At 37.8% G+C, this 17,976-nt stretch overlaps 1 protein-coding gene across 1 annotated transcript in view; it reads right to left on the bottom strand.

Annotated features, from left to right (window-relative positions):
* The window catches only part of LOC100073893 (dystonin), a 416,997-nt gene that overhangs the window by 87,485 nt on the left and 311,536 nt on the right, over positions 1–17,976 (bottom strand). Inside the window, exons 34-39 of the mRNA XM_029062300.2 lie at positions 16,624–16,707; positions 15,080–15,187; positions 14,667–14,765; positions 4,016–4,147; positions 707–795; positions 283–415 (exon numbers count right to left, since the gene is read on the bottom strand). Of these exons, the coding sequence (XP_028918133.1) occupies positions 283–415; positions 707–795; positions 4,016–4,147; positions 14,667–14,765; positions 15,080–15,187; positions 16,624–16,707 (645 nt within the window). The remainder of the gene's footprint in view (positions 1–282; positions 416–706; positions 796–4,015; positions 4,148–14,666; positions 14,766–15,079; positions 15,188–16,623; positions 16,708–17,976) is intronic.

Consider the following 17,976-nt stretch of genomic DNA (forward strand, 5'->3'; position numbering starts at 1 on the left):
TTAAGAAATGAGTAATTTGTTTATCTTTCATTGTGCAAGGCATATATTAATAGCATTTTTTATGAAAGTTCTGACGTTCAGCTCAGTAAGACTGTATGTGATTGAGTGATCTTAAAAACTATTAGGTTCCAGTTGCACTCTGCTGTATTTTTTTTTACAACATATAATTCAATGTTTATTCTTCCTTCACCACTAATGTGATTCTCAACAACTTGCATTCAAAACAAAGATGCAAAAACAGTAGCACAATAGAAAATTGAGTCATGACCAGCAATATATTACCTTCTCCTCCACCTCTTCATCTCTTACTATTTGTGAATCCTGCAGTTCCTTTAGAGTTTCACTGAATAACAAATTGCAACTTTCAAGTGATTTAACTTGCTTTTCCATTTCACGTCTCTCTTCATCAGTCATTCTGAAAACAAAGCAAGAGTGAAAGTAATACATTGGCCTTGTTTTCATTAAAAAACTGAATTGTTTTCCTCGAAACTGAATCACATGGAATTAGAAAGAATAACATTTTGCTAGTTCATATTTACATAAAGATAGGGATCAGAGTGTATTAAATAACTGTGAATGAATACAGATCATAAGGATGATAGGGCTGCAGTGTGAGATACTTCAGTCTTTCAGTTTATTTGCAGAGCTATTAAGTGTACTTTCTTGGCTTAAGCAACTATAATATAATGAATAAGAAACAACATACTTGTCACCGTGCTTAGCCAAAAATAACTGTGCAGTTTGCAATGCTTCAGATATTTGTTCTTTCTTGGCTGATATTTCTTCACTGGAAATCTGAAAGGCAAAGAGAGGAATTTTAACATTTTCTGAAAGGTTTGTCGAATCACTTCTAGCCAGCAAACACTTTTCTCTCCTGGCACAACAATTGGAAACACAATATTGCTGTAAACTAAAAAAAAAAATTAAAAAACAAAACCAAAAAGCAATCTTCTCGATATCTTCAAACAGGAATTCCACGAGCAATGAGCATGTTCTTCCCCATAAGTGTTCTGGAGCTTGAGTCCAAACTTTGAGGCTAAAACTACAAATTTTAACCTCAGTCAAAACACGATTCAATCCCCTCGAAAGACAAATCATGATCAGCAATATGGATTAGCTTGGCAAGACATCCTGCCTTCCCTTACTCCAAAACCCTGCAGGTTCTCCATTGGCTGCTAGATCTTTGGAGAGGTGGGGAGATGGTGGCAAGGACATGAAGTGTACACACCATCTATTTCCCCAGTGTGGAAATAAGCAAATAAGTACTTGAATCACATCATGTTGAGCACTAGTTTATCTGTTCAACTTGAAAATGTTTCCCTTCATTAATGTAACTCATGTTTTCACTAGTCTTTTAATGTCTGCCCTATCAATCACAGTTGTTCTACAGCCTCTTTGCTCCTTTGAACATATCATTCCAAGCACAAGTGGGAAAGGGGTTACTCTTGGACAGAGGTAAATTACCAGAGGTACAGATCCAACAAAATGGACAAAAAGGAAGGACAGTTAGTAACAGATTTTTTTTCAATACTGTGAAAGATAAAAGAGAATAATGGACAATTTGTAGGCATTTTAAATTTCACTACCTTCACCAGAAAGTTTTAAGCCATTTTAAAATTCAACATTTCTTCTACCCATGTCATGAGCAGGTAGTAGAGGGCTACTACTTTTGTCCTACCTTTGTCCATATATGTTCCCGGAGATCAGTCACCATTGGTACAGATAAAACAATGGAACAATGAGAAGCAACATGGCCTAGTGGCTAGGGTCTGGGAATCAGAAGGACCTGGGTTCTAATCCCTATTCCGCCACTTGGTTACTATGTGACCTTGGACTAATCACAACTTCTCCATGCCTCAGTTACCTCATCTATGAAGTGAGAACTAAGACCGTGAGCCCTATGTGGGACATGGAATGTGTCCAACTTAATTAACTTGTTTCTACCTCAGTGCTTAGTACAGTGTTAAGTGTAAGCACTTAACAAATACCATTTTTTTAAAGGAATCATTCTGTCTCATTCAATTTAACAAAGAGAGGGATCATTTAGGTCATAAAGCCTCTGGTGGTAGGTGGAGTGGTTGGTGCACAGCTAAAAGAAGGGGGTACTTCAGGCTCATATCTCTCTCCTCATATAAGAGAGCTTATTCCACAGAGGAAAAAAATGCATCACTATCAAGTAACAATGCTATTATCCAATTAAGCAAAAATAGAAGATTGTGTGAGGAAAAAACCCCACTTTTCCTTTAATCATTATTCTTTCAACCAAAAGTTCTCTCCCTTTAGATCCATAGCAATTCCCATCTATTTGGTTCTTCTTTGACCTTTGGATATTTGATATTCTCCCCACCCTCAACCCCCCAGCACTTGTGTACATATCTTTAAATTATATATTATAAATTATTTATTCATATTAATGTCTTTCTCCCCTTCTAGACTGTAAGCTCAATATGGGCAGGGCCCGTATCTGCTAATTCTGTGTAGATTCCCAATCACTTAGTACGGTGCTCTGAATATGGTCAGCACTCAGAAATACCATTTATTGATTGACTGAGTCACAGTTTCTAGTTCTAAGGTTAAAAGCTCAATATCTGGGATAAGAATATCCATGGGATTTCTACCCGTCCCCAGCTTTTCATAGGGTTAATTGTCCCTGTGGTGTATTTTAGAGCCAGGAACCCAGGAGTAGACCAAACCAATTCGTGCACTGTCTGCAGAATACCTGTATCACTAACGCAATACCCAACAGCCAATCTGCTGCTATCATTGTGACTCAGTTATCCCTGGAAGTTGGGGAGGGTAGGGAGGGGTAATTTCCCAACAGCAGAAACAACAGGGCTAGGCTCCATTTAGGCCACCGGGCCAAAGGAACAGAAGCAGTGAAAACAGAAGGAATCTACTATCTATCAATTAATCATATTTATTGAGTGCTTACAGTGTGCAGAGCACTGTAAAAGATTTGGTGACTGCTCCCTCAGCACCCTGGAGCTTATCCTGACGAATGCCAAGGGACCTGAACACATGTTAGATAATGGGTAAGTTCAGCAGGCACACGATGGATGATCAACAGTTTGCTTGGGGAATGCTGGCTAAAAGGAAGTTCACACTTCGTTTCAATGACTGACCCCTTAGGTATTTAGATTCAGATCAAAACTTGCATCAACAACTTTATAACACTATCTGCCTCTGCATGCATACATTTTTTAAATATGACAGGCTGTCAGCTAATATGCGGGAACAATAGTACCTTCTCGACTGTTTCTTCATGGGCTTGGGGGTCTGCCTGATTGAGAACTGGGAGGACTGGAAATTTTGGACTCTCCCACTCCTCAATGACAGTCTGGGCAGTGGCCGCATGGAGAAGGGGATCTAAGGGCCTGGGAGACTTGAGAATGGAATAATAACAACATTAATTGTGGCATTTGTTAAGCACTATGTACCAGGCATTGTTCTAAGTAGTGGGGTAGACACAAGATGATTGGGCTGGACCCAGTCTTTACCCCACATAGGGCTCACAGTCTTTATCCAGGAACTGACGAGGGAAGTGAGGCACAGAGAAGTTAAGTGACCTTGCCCTAGGTCACTCAGTAGACAATGGAGGAGGGGGAAGGAGGGGAGAAAAGAGAAGAGGACCAGTTTTGAATGTGGAAAAGGTCATAATACAGTCTGCGAATCCAGCATGTAATTTTGAGGTCACAGGGCCTGGAAGGTAAGGCTGTGTTGTGCATTTCCTCCAACATTGATTGTGTCTACCTGATACAACAACAGTCTTTAATGAGGTCTGATTCTATATTGGAATCTAGTTTTAGGTTCACCCTGTGCAGCTTCAGGCAAACATTGAATTTTCTACAGGAAAATTTTCCCCAAAACCAAGCCTCTCTGGGGCAGGGTAGCCACTGATGAGATTCCACTATAGGATGGAAGTAAGGAGGCAGAACAGTTCAGTTCTTTTTATGACATAAACCAGGATTAACCAGTCGAAATGGAAGTAATCCTAACTGCAGAGAGCATGGAGTACCTGGTGCTTAGAAAAAGGTTTCTTTCCAGACTTTTCACCTTCTCCTTTCAGGGTCTTGCTCACATTTGACACCCATTTCAGTAAGTCTTTGGCTTTTTCAACATGCTCTTTCTTTTCTTCTTGTACGGACTTCTGGCAGGTACGCATAGCAAAAAGAAAAATACATTGGAGTACATAATTAAGTTACTGCTCAGAAAATAACATGTGAAAACCCCATCATCACAAAACCCCAGTGAGCTATTTTACTCACATGGCCTTGTGAACTCCTGTGACACATGGAAAAAATATTTTCTACTTAGAAATAGTTGTATCAGCCAAATTGGTGGCAAGTTTGGCCGAGCCCAGTACGACAAGCAAGTTAACGTAGCACAACTTAAAAATTACAGAATCTTCACAGCTGATGCTCAGTATGACAAAGCAAAAACCATGTCTTTATTCAAGAAGAGATATAGAATCTGCAGGTTGCTGCCTTTGCATTAGCAATACAGTCACAATAACCTTTATATAACAATTCTGTAAGATTTTCTAAATTACAAACATAAAGCACATGCCAATTAGGAAGAATACAGAATGAAAGCAATTCAGAAAAATAAACTGCCACATAAATCTGAACATGCCATCTCTTCATATTAAATATAACTGAATTGTTAATACTTGACTCCAAATTCAATTGATGGAAAAGATATTTCATGTGTTTGTAAAAGCTAAGTTGGTACATGAAGTAATTCAAAATAATGTTTTTGCCACCTACGTTGTCTGGAATATTGTGAAATTCTGGTATAGGCATAAGAGGTAACTTTATATTTCAGTTATACTGTAGTGCTTTTCAATATTCCCTGGATATGCATAATTATTAATATTAATAGTTTGAAAGTAGAGAACTCAGGAAAAAGATGAGATGATGAACTTGGCCGAGTATTAAACTAACCCTCTTTTCATCTCATGCCCTAAGTGAATCCCGACATCATGTTTTATAGCCTTCTATTAAAAAAAATCAAATCTCAAAGTGTAATAAAACCATTTTAATCTTAATTCAAAATGCGTGATAACAGACACACTGTGTTCGGAAAGCCAACTTTCTCTCTTTATTAGTCACTATTTCCAAAGCTACACTAAAAATAAGTGCACAGTTGGTTATACATGACCATTCAATAACACATCTAAATGCTATTTGTTTGAAATCTTGGGTGTTACAAATATAACTGTCCTTTCAGGAAGAATAATAGAGACTAGAAATTCCAGACACTAGAGGCTCAGATGCTTCCAGGAGTCTTAAGCCTGTATGAAAATCAAAATTTGCTTTTTCTAAGGCCTCTTTATAAGTCAACTTCCTTTTTGTTTTAGGGCAAATGATATTTCTGATGTGGGATTTCTCATCTTTCAACTTTGTAGCAATATGGACATCTATGACACTGTCCTTGAGAGCCTGTTCAATTGACAATCTGGAGTGAGACTGCGGATCCATCAGACCCCCTGTCAAATACTGGAATTCCAAGCATCGGAAACCCACTTCTTTACTTATGATATTTACATTCATAGTTTCCACTATGGTCATCAATTTGTTAGTGACAGGATGAAGAAGCTCAGTGAATACTAGCTCACACTGCCGCAGCTGTGTAGCAAACATGTCATCGATTAACCCCCTATGCAAAGCTTCTGCCACTCTGTATTTGTTCCCAGTAAGTGGATCAATGATACCTCCTGTACTGACTTGGGCTTCTAGACACCTCAGGGCAGTAATTCTGTCCACTAAATTTCTGCGTGAAGCCTTAAGGATGGAAATTCTTTCACCTGTGTGAGATATCCAATAGCCAGCCACTGGGCTGTTCAAATCTTTCTTGGGTTTCAACCTGCACAACAAGGTATCAGCAAGCTCTGTAACTGTGATGAGGCCTTCCTTAAACCTCTTCACCAATGCTCTGTCGATTGTGCCATCTTCTACTGCCTCATTTATGCTAAACTGCATTCCAGTTTTAACATCAGTCAGCAGATGGGAAGAATTTCCAGAAGAATCAAAAAAGGTAGACTCCTTCCACTGATATTGCTGCCCTGAAAGCTTGAGATAGGTATTTTTTTCAATGAGATTCTGCTGAAAGGCCTCAAATGCAGTCATTTCAGTCCCTGATTTAATGTCGACCACAGAGATTTTGTGAACTTTCTCTATGGATGGATTCGCAATATTTCTTTCTCCAAATGAAAGCAAGAGGCATTTGCTCTGTAGGTCAAACACACATATTTTTAGTAATTCAGAGTAATAGAAGGCTTGCTTGTTGTTGGGGTTGGGGAAAACTCTTGAGTTACTGGAAGGCTCATGAAGAAATTGCAGAATAGCATTATTCAATAAGCCTTTCTGTACTGCAATTTCTGGGGGAATCCGGACACTCCTCACAGGATCAATAACTCCCCCGCTGGCAATCTGGGCCTCCAAGATGTGTTTCCCTTTCTGCCTCTCAACAACTCTAGCTTCAATGGCTTCAAACACTGATAATGTTTGGAAAGAATAAAAATATCCCAGGACAGCTTTCTCTGCCTCCAGAAGCCTAACCTTGAATTCATTATCAACTATTCCTCTGGTGATGGCATCCTCCACAGAATACTTTTGCCCTGTAGTGGGGTCAATGATGAAACCAGTCGCTGCCTGGGCTTCTAAGAATGCCAATGCCATCATTTTATCTATAATTATTTTTTTGGCAGCTGAGGCAAAGGAAATTCTCTCCTTGGAGGATTCGAGATAAAGTCCCGCTATTGCAGTTGGCTCAGTCAAAAACTTGCTGAGACTTTTCTGAACTTCTTCAACAGTCTTGAGACCAAGGCGTAGTTGTTCAAATGTGCCCACATCTAAAAGCTTAAGCTCAACTAACTGCCTAGCAGTGACACTGTGTCGGAGCCCTTGAAATGTGAAGTCATTTTCCCTAGGAGAATATTCACGATGATCTCGGTCAGCATCCTGGAAATTCCTTGGCTCTAAACTGATAGAATTTATCTTAGATACATCTTCTCTCCTAAATTCCTCTGAAGTCCTGTATTCTTCAGCCATCCGTTCTTCTTTACTGGGAAGAGTGTCCTTTTCTTGGTTTAATTTTGTGACTTCCACATGCATATCATACTGCTTGCTCTTAGCTATCTGTAAACAGGAATTTTTGACACAGTAAGGAAATCAGTCTGCAGAAATTATACCGCATTTTCCACGCTCATTCACAACACTATTTGAGGAGAAAATAGACTAGAGACACTAAAAATTCCAAACCAAAGTTATTATGAGCAAGAGTAGGCTAGAGGTAAATCACATTAATCTGGGAGCCTGAAATTTAATTACTGTCACAAATACTAGAATGTGTGCAAACTAAGAGCTTAAAAGGTTTAGAAATGATTTTCTCTAATTGGTTCTTTACATTATCAATGATGCTATATTTTCAGATACCAATTCCAAGATAGATCTTGGCAATCATGGGTGCAGTAAGGCCTTTAATAAATACTATTACTACTACCTTGCAATTGATAGAATGCATGATTTAAAACATGATTGCCATTGATAAATATGGTTCGAGTCAATTTATCAAATAACAGTGGAGGGGAGGGATGTTATTTTTTGCTTCCGCATTACAAAGTGATATAGGAAAGCAAGAAAAGTAGGGTAAAGAGGCAAGAAGAGAACAAAGACGGACTAGGCAGCAGAATGATGAGCATTTACAGAATGAACATTACAGTGTACCTCCAAAGGTGTCATGAGTTTCACTAATTCCATTTCACATTTGTCATCTTGAAATTTAACAGGTAGCCTGGAATTGTGCAAGCTTTTCTCTCTCAATTTTTCTCTTTCAGAGAGTCTGGAAATTGGATTTGACTCATCAAAAGTTATTTGTAACTCAGTACTAGTTTGAGAAAAATACTCAGAATAGCACTGTTGGCCACCTTCTTCCGGTAGGGGCTGCTTGACTCTTGGAAGCCAGAATTGAACCTCTTTCTGAATCTTTTCTGTACCTCTCTGTAACCGTTTTTCATCCAGTGGTTCACACTGAAATAATGGGGTGTTCAGGGAAACTTGGGGTTCCTGTGCCCATCTTAACAGAGGAGACTGTGCCCTTTGATGAAGTTGTTCAATATCCCTAGGTGATACTTCTTCAGAGTACTTAAACTCATCTACCTTCCGTTCAAAACCTGGTTTGAAGGCACAGTCTTGGACTGCCTTCTTCTTTTGGATCCCACACTGAAGTAAAAGTAACTGATGTTCATGCTCCTGCATCTGCTTATCCATTTTTTGCTTCAAACTCTCAACGGTGCATTTCTGGGTGAGCAACTCCTCCTCAAGTTTCCGGCATTTTTGGTAATGGTGAGCCTCAGTACAGTTCCCTTGCTGCATTTGTTCACGATACTGTTGAAGTCTTCCTTCTAGTTCCTTAATATCTGTTTCATAGAGTTTAGCATTCTCTTGAGCAATACAATTCTCTCTCTGAAGTGACACGAAGTCAAGCTTTATACCTGAAATGTCATTTTCAGTGATGACACTGGACCCCATGAGTTTTTCCACTTTCTTCCTAAAGTCTTCTGCAGAATGTTTAAACTTGGCTGATTCTTCTTGAAACAGCACCATCTTCCGGTGAGCCATCTGCTCCTCTATAGTCTTTAGGTGCAATTCATCTTGCACTTTCTTCAGCCTATTGTTCAGCTCTTGAACATGGGCTTCCTGGAGCTGTGCTTTCTGCTCACCTAGTCTTTTCTCCACTTTGGAGGCACTAAGCTCAGCGTTTAGATTTCTAACTTCCTTCTCTGTGTTTAAGATGATAATGTTCTGCTGGTCACACTTTTGTTTAAATTCACTTACTAAGTTTTGGGTTCTCGACAAGTCTTCTTCCAGACATTTGATTTTACTTAGGAAATCTTGTTCTGTTTTGGTCTGTTTATGCAAGTGCTCATTTGTGCTGCGAAGCTGCTCTTTAAAACTGTCTGCTTGAGTTTTTAAAACATCGCATCGTTGCTGGATAGTCTGTTTCTCTAGTACTATCTTTTCTGAATCAGCCTGGATTTTCTGCATTGTCAGTTTGGTTTCATGATTCTGCCTGGTTAACTCATCCACTTTCTGTTTCAAAGTTTCAGCCCACTCATTGCTTCTTTCCAAATCTTCATTCAACTTTTGGATTTTTTCATTATTTTCTTTCTCTGCTTTGATATTTTCTAGCAACTGCTCATGGGTTCTCTCAAACCGCTCTGTCAACTGACCTGACTGTCCCTGGCACAACAGTGTTCTTTGATTAGTTAGCATCTTCTCATGCTGGAGAGAATTCACTTGTGAATTTAAATGTTGAATATTCATTCCAGTTTGGGTATGTGATCTGGCCATCTCATCTAATTCCCTTTTCAGCTTTCCTTTTTCCTGCTGAAGAGATTTCAACTGTTCTTCGTAATTCTCTTTAATTTTCTTAAGATCATTGGCTTCTTGCTTTACTTCTTCAGCTTTGTCAGTGGTTTTATTTAATTGCTTATCAAGTTCCCTTAACTGTTGTGAATACCCTTGTTCCACCTCATCCTTCTTCTCTAATTCTAATTTAAGACACCTAAGTGTACTATTTGTTTCATTTAATTTTTCTTTAAGCAAACGAGCTTTTTCTTCAGATGAAGTTTTCTGGAGCTGAAGGGCATTAAGTTCATATTTTAGGTCCTTCATATCTTTTTCAGCCATTTTGTTGGCAATAGTTAATTCATCTACCTGCTTTTTAAGTTCTTCTGCTTTCGTTATTTCTCCCCCATTTTGGTTGTCTGTAGCACCTGAGATCACGCTGCAGGTGTAAATGGGCATGGTGTTCTCTCTACATGAGGAAAACTGAATTTCTGTTATTTTCCTTCTGGCCTCAGTTTCGATTTTCTGCTTTTCTTGCAGCTGTTTCTCTGCCTCTTTCTTTTGAAATTCAAGGTCTCGTTCCATTTGCTTCATCAGTTTCAAAAGTTCTTCTTCACTTTCCTTCTTTCTTCTTAGTTCCCCCATCAGCACATTTTTCTGCAGCTCCAAATCGCTGAGGCTCGAATCTTTCCTTTTTAGGTGGTCTTCCAGTGTTCTTCTGGTCACTGTGTTTTCCATCAGCTGATTCCTAAAGGTGCGGAGGTTATCTTCAACGATAGCTCTTTTTGCCTCTGCCTCTAACGTGAGCTGTCTCACTCTCTCCAATTCCTGTTCGGCTTCCTTTTTTTCTCTCACAATGCTCTCGAGTTCCATACGATACTGCTTGGCTTCGCTCTCAGCCCTTATTTTTTGCAAAGAAATGTCTTCCACATTCTTCTGCTGCTTCCGCAGTTCATTTTCGGCAGCTGCCTTCACTTTGGGGAGTTCTTGCTCTACTTGGGACTTCTGTCTTTTCATCTCATCTAACATTTTCTCCAGCTCATTTATCTTTCCTGTGAGTTTGTTGTTCTCAACTACTGTGGCCTTTTGACGCTGCAGCAGATCTGAATACGCCCCATGCTCAGACATCTCCCTGCATCTTTTAATCTACAAGAGACATGTTTAAGAGTCAAATCTGTTCTATACCAACACAGCAAGTGAAATATGATACAACATGCTTAAAAGTACTTACAAAGCTTCCTGTGCCCAAGTGCAGGATTTGTGCTCAACCACCATCACCACTTCCTTCTGACAGGAAGCTCCAGAAAGCAATCATTAGGTGAAGACAAAAAAACCCTTCATGAATGGAATCCACAATGGAAGGAAGACCTGAAGAATCTTTTTGTCTCTTAGGAGGAGCCTTGTTAGGAGAAGAGTTAGATAGCTGCTTGCATGTGCCCTTCCTCTTAAAAGAGGCTGTACATGCAAGGGACTAAGAAGGCTAACCACAATACTTACTGGTTAATTCTGTGAAAAGAGAAAACATTTTACTTTGACTGATGAACACAGACTTCTGTAAAGATCTCCAATCCAGAGAAACCACAAAGGATTTTTCAACTGGGGTAGAGGGAGGTTGATGGGAAACCTGGCATCAGGAAAGGTTTTGTACAATTCTACTTACCATTTCACCCTAATTCTACTCCTTGTTAATGCAATTGCTAAAGCAAAGGCAGCTCTGTTCCCTGTTTTACTCACAAGATGTACGCTTGCAGATTCTTTCTGTGAGTTTCTCTGTTTTAACATGAGAAATCCAACATGAGAGCACCTATCTTGAATGTACGTAACTAACAGAGAATTTCTACTGAATAAACATTGTTTAAATTTCATATTCTTATTGGGTCATATTGAATCCACTACATTAAGTCATATGTTTCCATACATATATATAATCAAACTGAAATTTTCATTGTGAATCTCTTACATAAAATGAAAACCGCTATCAGCTGGGAGTTTATCAAATAAGTTGCACTTAAACAGAAATATAAAAGGTTATAAAGTACAATTCTATGTTAAATTGGCAAATCAAAATGATGTTAGTTGCACACAATCAACTGAAAATCAGGGAAACTGAACATATTCATTTCAGCTGGCTTGATTTATTTTCTAATGAGTTTTGTGTGATTTAAAGAGTTTGATTTATATTAGATACTCTGCATACCTTATTTATTCTCCTAATCCTTTTCTCTTCATTAATTTTGCCCATAAATTTACTTAGACACTCTTGTTCACCAATCATACTTTTCAATGACTCTTCGTTATAAGTCTTCTGAAAGCCTTTGTTCCCAACTATGGGAAATTGGACACTACAATCTTCATTATATGATAGTGCTGTCAGGGACACACTTCCTTGATGATATTTGGTCATTTCTCCATCTGTAACAGTCAACTTCTGAATTTCAAAGCAAGCAGATGTATTTTCTAAAAGTGATGTCTTGCCTTGAGCCAAATTTTCTTCACTATCTTTGCTGTCATTTTCAATCATTTTCTCTCCCAGCTCCTGTTCTGAATCTAAAAAAACATCTTCCCTAAGAAAAATTTCTTCTTTCACTGACAGTTCAATCTCTTCATCACTGTCAGTTTGGTGCCTTGCTAACCATTCATCATCACCTTCACTGCATTTCTGTTTTGCTTCTTTACTGATAGAAAAGAACTAATTTCTACATTCTCTCACTTGAACGACATCAGTATAATTAATATTATCATTTTTATTTCCCTTGTTGCTTCTAGCGACCCTTTCCTACCTTTCCCATGGGTTTGATCATTTTTCTTAGCTGAAACAATTAAGCATAATGTAGCTGCTTTGCGTGGACTATCTCTTTTCATTTGTGTCGGATTTATGTTTGATTCTTCATGTGACTTTAGTTCTTTCAGAGAAATGTCCCTTCTATTGTCCTTTTGAAGTTCTCTGTCTATGGAATCTGCAGATATTCTATTTCTACCTTCATTAAAATTTGATTCCTTTTTTGGGAAAACTTGATTAGGGTGACTTGTAGAAACAGGAATGCATGGCCTATTGGAAACATCTATGATACACAAAATTTCTGAGCCTAAACTATTTTTGTTCATTACCTCAAACTGAGATACCAAACATACTCCCACATTTTCTTCTAAATGGAATTCTCCTGTTTCATTTCTTAAAAGGGTTTTGTTTTCATTAAGGGCCTGTGCTGCTTCCATATGTAGCTGCAATAATTCTTTTGTTACTGCATCCCTTACCATCATTATTCCATCAGCGGCTCCTTGACTTTCTTTTAGAACTTGTCATCAATCATTGTATACAAATACATTTCAGATGCATTAGAGTCATGTTTAATGCTTGTCGAAAAGTCAGTGGTTTTCCAAGATTTACCAGAAAATACTTTTATGTCTTCTTGCAAATGACAGTCTTTACTAATCCTACCTTCTAGTCTTCCTTCTTCAGGTATTTTTGACTATAAACTGGTTTTAGTTTATCATGGGCACCAAACATTGGGATTTTGTTCCCCACCTTAATATAGTTGTTCTCAATATCAAAAATGGAGGTATTTTTCTGAAAATTTCTAATTTCCTGTAAAAGCTCTTCTGGTGATTTTTTTGGTTTTAAATCCATTATTTCTTTGTATTTAGGGTCTTCACAAATATCCTTTGCTTTCACTGATTTCTGGAAATTTACCTTGTCCGGGAGGTTCTAAGTATAATAGTGCATATATTTCAATTCAGACTAAAGTCAAATTATACTTCATAATGAAAGGAAAGCAAGCCTAAATCATTCTCATTTTATACATGGCACTCAAAGACTCAATCAGTTGTTGTGAACAAAATGTTAAAATGTAATGTGTTCCTTTTAAATGATCTGTACTCATTAAGGCTTAGAAATATTATCTACATGGTGGCTTGACTGTAAAGGAAGGCTAATAATACTATTTTGCAATTAGACATCATAGTTAGTAAAGAGTTAGCATGTGGATTTTGTTGCATAAAAAAATTAAGCCAAAACTCTGAACAGACCAAAACAGATTACAATAATTTAACACTGTGTAGCAAAGAAACCATTCCCTATAATCAAATTAATTAGTTCTTACAAAAAATTTCCTTTTTAACCCATATATACATATAGTCTTTATCCTGAATATATTCATTCCTAAAAACTTCCAACCATACCGATTTTAAGTGTTACAGTTTTAAAATTGCAGGATTTTATACATTTTAGTCTGTTCTGCAGTAAATAAATAGAAAAAGATAGAAAAAGCATAGTTTAATCTCTTTAAGAAACCAGAGCCTTTTGGCAATTTGTGCTGTAGTTTTTATTTTTTTAAATGCATGATCTCTTTTTCTGTCTCACTGCATTTATATAATTTAAATAATTATATAATTTATATAATTTATATAATAATTTATATAATTTAAAGTCCCATAAATGAAGAAGTCATACAGACTTTTCATGGTTAGCTAAAATGCAACTATGTTTATGCTATACATATATTCATTGCCAATTATGATGTTTATAAAAAAAGGCCAGCTGGTCCTTAAAGAGTAGCACCAAATTGCTACCTTCTCCCACCATTTATCTGGAAAAAGATGATGTGATTTAATTCTTTGAAGCTATTCCTTTTGAATCTGCAAAGATAGATTTCTTTAACAATAATACCATTTGCATATTATTTTATTGATACCCCTCAGATATTCAGAATGGGTACTGTCCTTCAAAGAATCAACACATCAAGAAAGATGAAAGAACAGTAGTTAAATACACTATAAATGAACAGTAATTGATCTATGACTAATTTAAAGAAGAAATTCCTTTCTGCAATAGGATGTAAAAGCCACTGAGAACTCTTTATTTACTGAGTAAATGCTCATCCATAGAATGTATCACCTTTCAAGAAGGCTCTTAGAGATATTTATGATCTCAAATTTACTTGTCATACTCCTTAATGTCATAGAAAAGATGCAACTTTTGCAAGGGAACATTAGTAGCCTAAAGAAATCCAGGACTAGGGTGGTGGCCAGGTTTTCTGTTTTTACAACCCCAAAACACTGACTTTAAGGCAGGATTTTCTTTTAAACCCTGAAGGCTATGGCATAGCTATAGGCTAGTGAAAAGAATATTTAGTTCACCATTTTCTGTTCAGTATAGACCTTGAGTCATTGATAATTGCTGATTGTCCAATAAAAGCTCAATACTTGCAAACACCTTATTCCACTATGAATTCAAGGAATTTCATCTTCAAATAAAATTATGTTATGATTTATGATCATTTCAATTTTTTCTGATTAATGTTTCATATTAAGGATTACCTCTTCTTCCTCTAGTCTTTTCAAAGAATCCCCAGCAAATTTAATGTATTGAGTCATTAGAGTAACCAAAGCAGTATAGCGGGTTCGTAAATCCATGAACTATAAGACAAGAAAAGAACAAAATGAAAGTACAACATTCCTACTGTCTTTAAAGGTTTTCAGTGGAGTTCAATTACAACTTTGAAATGATCTAACCTTGAAATCACAGGCATGGGGCTGAACAACATAAGCCCACTGAGTAAAGAACAAACTCATTGCTTCTGCTCAGTAATGTGTTTTGTAGTTGAAGGATTTAACATTTTTCTCAGGCTCCAACAGTTACATGACAAATAGTACTTATTTAAAAGAAGATGAATTTGTAAAGATTCTTCTATGGCTCCATGTTTTTTAATTAAAAAAAAAAACTCCTGTACCTCTTGTACAATGACATCAGCTGAGCTCTGCATTCTTCTGCGCTTCACTGGAGATTTTTGTTGGGAATCTACCATGGCCCGATAGGTCATTGTCTGTAGCTCATAGTCCTGTGCGGTAAAGTTTTATAAACAAATTAAAATGGAATTAATATCTAAAAGCAATCTCAGAATGTAGTGACTCAGGTGGTTTTTTTGGTTGTTTTAGCAATTTAGTAGAAGTAAAAACTTAGCATATCTGTATGATGAGCAACAACTTCAGGGCATTGAAGCTAAATTACAATTTACTGGACTCAGTGAATAACATAATTTGAAGTTGGTGGTAATAGGTCAATTAATTTTCCAGCTTTTGTAGAAGTCCAAAACTCTATGGATACACAGCTTCTCCTAGTGAGTTACTATGGATGGATAAGAGATGGAGTTATAGCATTAGAATGGCTTCCAAAATCTGTCCCTCTAATCTCTCTCTGCATATGAATATGAAAGAGTTATAGATAGATACATAGGTAGATAGATCATAGATACAATCACTTATCCTATACCATCTAGATTATTGCATCAGCCTCCTTTCTGACCTCCCAACCTCCTGCCTCTCCCCACTCCACCCCATACTTCACTGCCTGGATTATCTTTCTAAAGAAATGTTCAGGGTATGGCACCCCTTTCATCAAAAATCTCCAGGGATTGCCTATCTACCTCCATGTCAAACATAAAATTCTCACTATTGGCTTTGAAGCTCCTCATCAACTTGGCCCCTCCTACCCTCACCTCTGTTCTCTCCCTCTACATCCTAGGCTGCACACTCTGCTTCTCTGGTGCTGTCGTTCTCACTGTGCCTCAATCTTGCCTGTCTCACTGCAAACCCCTGGCCCACGACCTACCTCTGGCCTGGAACACCCTCTCTTCTCAAATCTGCCAATCACTCTCCCCCACTTCAAAGCCCTACTGAAGGTACACCTCTTCTAGACTAAGCCTTACTTTTCCTCATCTCCCACTCCCTTCTGTATCTCCTTGACTTACTTCACAAAGAGCACTCCCTTTGTTCTTCCCTCCTCTCCCTGCACCAAAGCACTTATGTATATATGTATATATCTATAATTTTATGTATTTATATTGATTCCTGTTTACTCATACTATCTGTCTCCCCCCTCAAGACTTTGAGCTCATTGTGGGCAGGGATTATTTCTCTTTGGTGTTCCATTGTACTTTCCAAGCACTTAGTACAATGTTCTGAACATAGTAAGCACTCAATAAATATAATTGAATGAATGAATGTAGATATATATTTGTCCTTTATTCCAAATTGGGTCAGAAAAAGCCCTAGAAAATGGGACAGTCACAAGGGAAAATTGCAAACTCTAAAAGCAGTATCCACTCCGGTATTTTGGGCATCTGAACATATTCCTTTCCCAATTCAAGCTACAGCAGAGAATATCCAAGTACATATAGGGAAATATTGTTGAGAGGGAGTGTAGGAGACACCTTCTGAGGCTACCCAATGAGATTACAAATTGAGAATCCAAATTTCATTTATAAGCATTACTTACCTTGACAGCAGTTGAGTATTGTTCTGAATACTTTTGGCATTCATCCATTTTATTCTGTTTCATTTCAATTTCAGACACCAGCATCTATTAAATACATAAGGACAAAAATTATTCAGAACAATGAAACATGAACCTTTCATTCCTTCTACTCTCTGCACAGGGTAATTCTCTCCACTAAAAGAGTCAAATTCTCTGCACTAAAAGACAAGAGAATGGACTGTAAACCAAGAAGACATTTCTACATAGGCTTCTGGATCTGGGTGAAAAAAGGATTCCCAATGTAATGAGAAATGGGAAATGATCCAAATTACGATTTCACCTAGTTATTCTATAAAACAGGGGTAGTATTCTCGCAAAACCCCACATTAAGGAAAATCCAAATGGCAGTATTTATTGAGTGCCTACTGTGGTAGCTTTCAATCAATGCTTTTTCTTCATCACCTACTGTGTGCGGAATACTGTACTGTGCTCTTAATTCAAGATGCCGAAAACTATGCACATATGCATGTGTACAAGCAGTTTATTCTGATACTACATCCAAATGGGCTTGTGTGGCTGCAGCGATGGTCCTTAATTCTCTAACAACTTTCTAGACAAAATGCTGAGTGAAGAAACAGGTTAGAACAGAAAAGAATGCTCATTACAATGGTCCAGAAAAGAAATCATTATTCCAGTAAACTGCAGCAGCTAAAAAGACCAATAAATGCTTGGATAACTAGGAAAGGGATAGAAACAAATTATCCTGTTTTGCCCACCCCAGAATAATAATAATGGCATTTTTAAGCACTTACTACATTCCAGGCACTGTACTAAGTGCTGGGGTGGATACAAGCAAACCAGGTTGGACGAAGTCTCTGTCCCATGTGGGATTCACAGTCTCAATTCCAGTTTTACAGATGAGGTAACTGAGGCCCACAGAAGTGAAGTGACTTGCCCAAGGTCATACAGCAGACAAGTGGTGGAACTTTGATTAGAACCCCGACTTTCTGACTCCACTAGGACATGCTGGTTCTCTATATGGACTTTGATTCACCAAATTTTATGAAGGATAAAGTAGACTAGAGTTGTTATGGAGAAGAATGACTGCAGCATGGCCTACTGGAAAGAGTTTAGGATTGAGAGTCATAGGATCTGGGTTTTAAACCCGGTTCCACCATTTGCATGCTGTGTGACCTCGGGTAACTCACTGCACTTCTCTGGGCCTCAGTGTCTTCATCGGTCAAATGGGGATTCAATACCTGATCTCACATCTTAGACCGTAAGCTTGGTAAAGTGTGTCCAACCTGATTATCTTGGATCTTTCTTTGTGCTTAGAACAAAGTTTGGCATATAAGTGCTGAACAAGTTACTCAA

Source organism: Ornithorhynchus anatinus, chromosome 1, assembly GCF_004115215.2.
Source record: "Ornithorhynchus anatinus isolate Pmale09 chromosome 1, mOrnAna1.pri.v4, whole genome shotgun sequence".
NCBI classification, from domain to species: Eukaryota; Metazoa; Chordata; class Mammalia; order Monotremata; family Ornithorhynchidae; genus Ornithorhynchus; species Ornithorhynchus anatinus.